Source organism: Sphaeroforma arctica, assembly GCF_001186125.1.
Source record: "Sphaeroforma arctica JP610 unplaced genomic scaffold supercont1.7541, whole genome shotgun sequence".
Taxonomy (NCBI): domain Eukaryota; class Ichthyosporea; order Ichthyophonida; genus Sphaeroforma; species Sphaeroforma arctica.
In genome coordinates this window covers 1-1,404 of record NW_014033017.1, presented here as the reverse complement: position 1 = coordinate 1,404, position 1,404 = coordinate 1, and the positions used below count along the sequence as shown (strand labels likewise).

Below are 1,404 nucleotides of genomic sequence, written 5' to 3'. Positions count from 1 at the left end.
CAAGTTCTTAAGCAACGCCCGAGATATATATATTAGTATATATATATAAATATATATATACCGACATTTGTGCTTTTCGCTATATCACAGACTGACTCCAATATATGCGTTCCGTCGAAGCTAGACTGTGTCCATTGACAATTAAATAGTACGCGAGAATGCTATGTTTCCATCTACACACACGGTGATGTTACACTATATTCTTCTCTTCAGGTTACCAATGGCGGAAGGGATATGTATTGGCTTTCTGGTCCATATGCTGTTGATGTGATATCCTCGCCTTTCTGACCCAAGTGTACTTCATCCCAATTCATTCACATCATCCAGCCGGTCATGTGCCCAGCTGAAATTACGCGGATATGCAGATCCCGCCTACTACACACACAGCAAATTGAAAGCACGACCCTACACCCCTCAAATCCGCAAATTGTAAACCCTAAAACCCTATATCCCTCAAGCCCTGATCCCATTCTATTCTTCAGCCGAGTGGCGAAAGGGGTTGGCGTTTGTGGTCGATGGACTGAACGATGTTATGAACTCGACCTTCAGTCAACAACGCGCAGGACAGAATGCCTTGGCGTTTGCAGGAATCCAGGAGACTCTCCCAGCCACTTATCATCTGATTGCCTCACTCTCCCGGTCCAAAGGTACGGTACGGTGGCAGGGTGAATATTACCTTGAAGTTTAGGTCAACTTCTAAATGAGGATGGATAAATTCGAAATGAATTGTCACTAAATCGACCTAAACGTTTTATGTGTAGGAGACTTCAATCTCGGCACAATCCGAGACTCCTTGGAGGAAATCCAGAGGCTGGCATGGAAAGAGGTCAATAGTATGGACATGCAGAGCCTCAAATCAGCTGCCATTGCTATTGGGCAGTGGTACAAAAACGCTACCACAGAGATATTCCAGGTTTGTAATATATATATATAAATATATATGAAGGTGATAAGCTGGGTTTTTTGTCGATGACCTAGCAGTGAAATATATAGAGGCTTTTTAATACACAACAGGGGAAGTGACCAAGTATCGAAGATGTCAAGGTGGTTTTGTATCTGTTTCTCAACACGGATAGTGTACTTGTATCAAACACGCTTAGTAAATAATGTCGTTGCTCGACAGTAATCTGCCAGGTGGACCGAACCACATGTAATTCGTTACTCGGAGATACTCGTGTTTTCGGTACAAAGTAGGTACCAAAAGCAACGCCGCACATCAATAACGCACTATTGTATATGAATGTAGACAAACGATAACAAAGATGGTATAGCCAACGAAGTCAATAGTAAATAAGATAACAATATATATATACATATATATATATATATATATATACATATATATATATATATATATATATATATATATACACACACACACACACACACACACACACANATATA

At 40.5% G+C, this 1,404-nt stretch overlaps 1 protein-coding gene across 1 annotated transcript; it reads left to right on the top strand.

Annotated features, from left to right (window-relative positions):
* Nucleotides 1–532: 532 nt before the first annotated feature.
* Nucleotides 533–949, top strand: SARC_16185 (hypothetical protein; the record flags this gene model as incomplete). The annotated part of the gene is made up of 2 exons (XM_014289703.1): nucleotides 533–647; nucleotides 762–949. 2 exons carry the CDS (start codon nucleotides 533–535, stop codon nucleotides 932–934), a joined length of 288 nt encoding a protein of 95 aa, XP_014145178.1. The 3' UTR covers nucleotides 935–949.
* Between the last annotated feature and the right edge of the window lie 455 nt (nucleotides 950–1,404).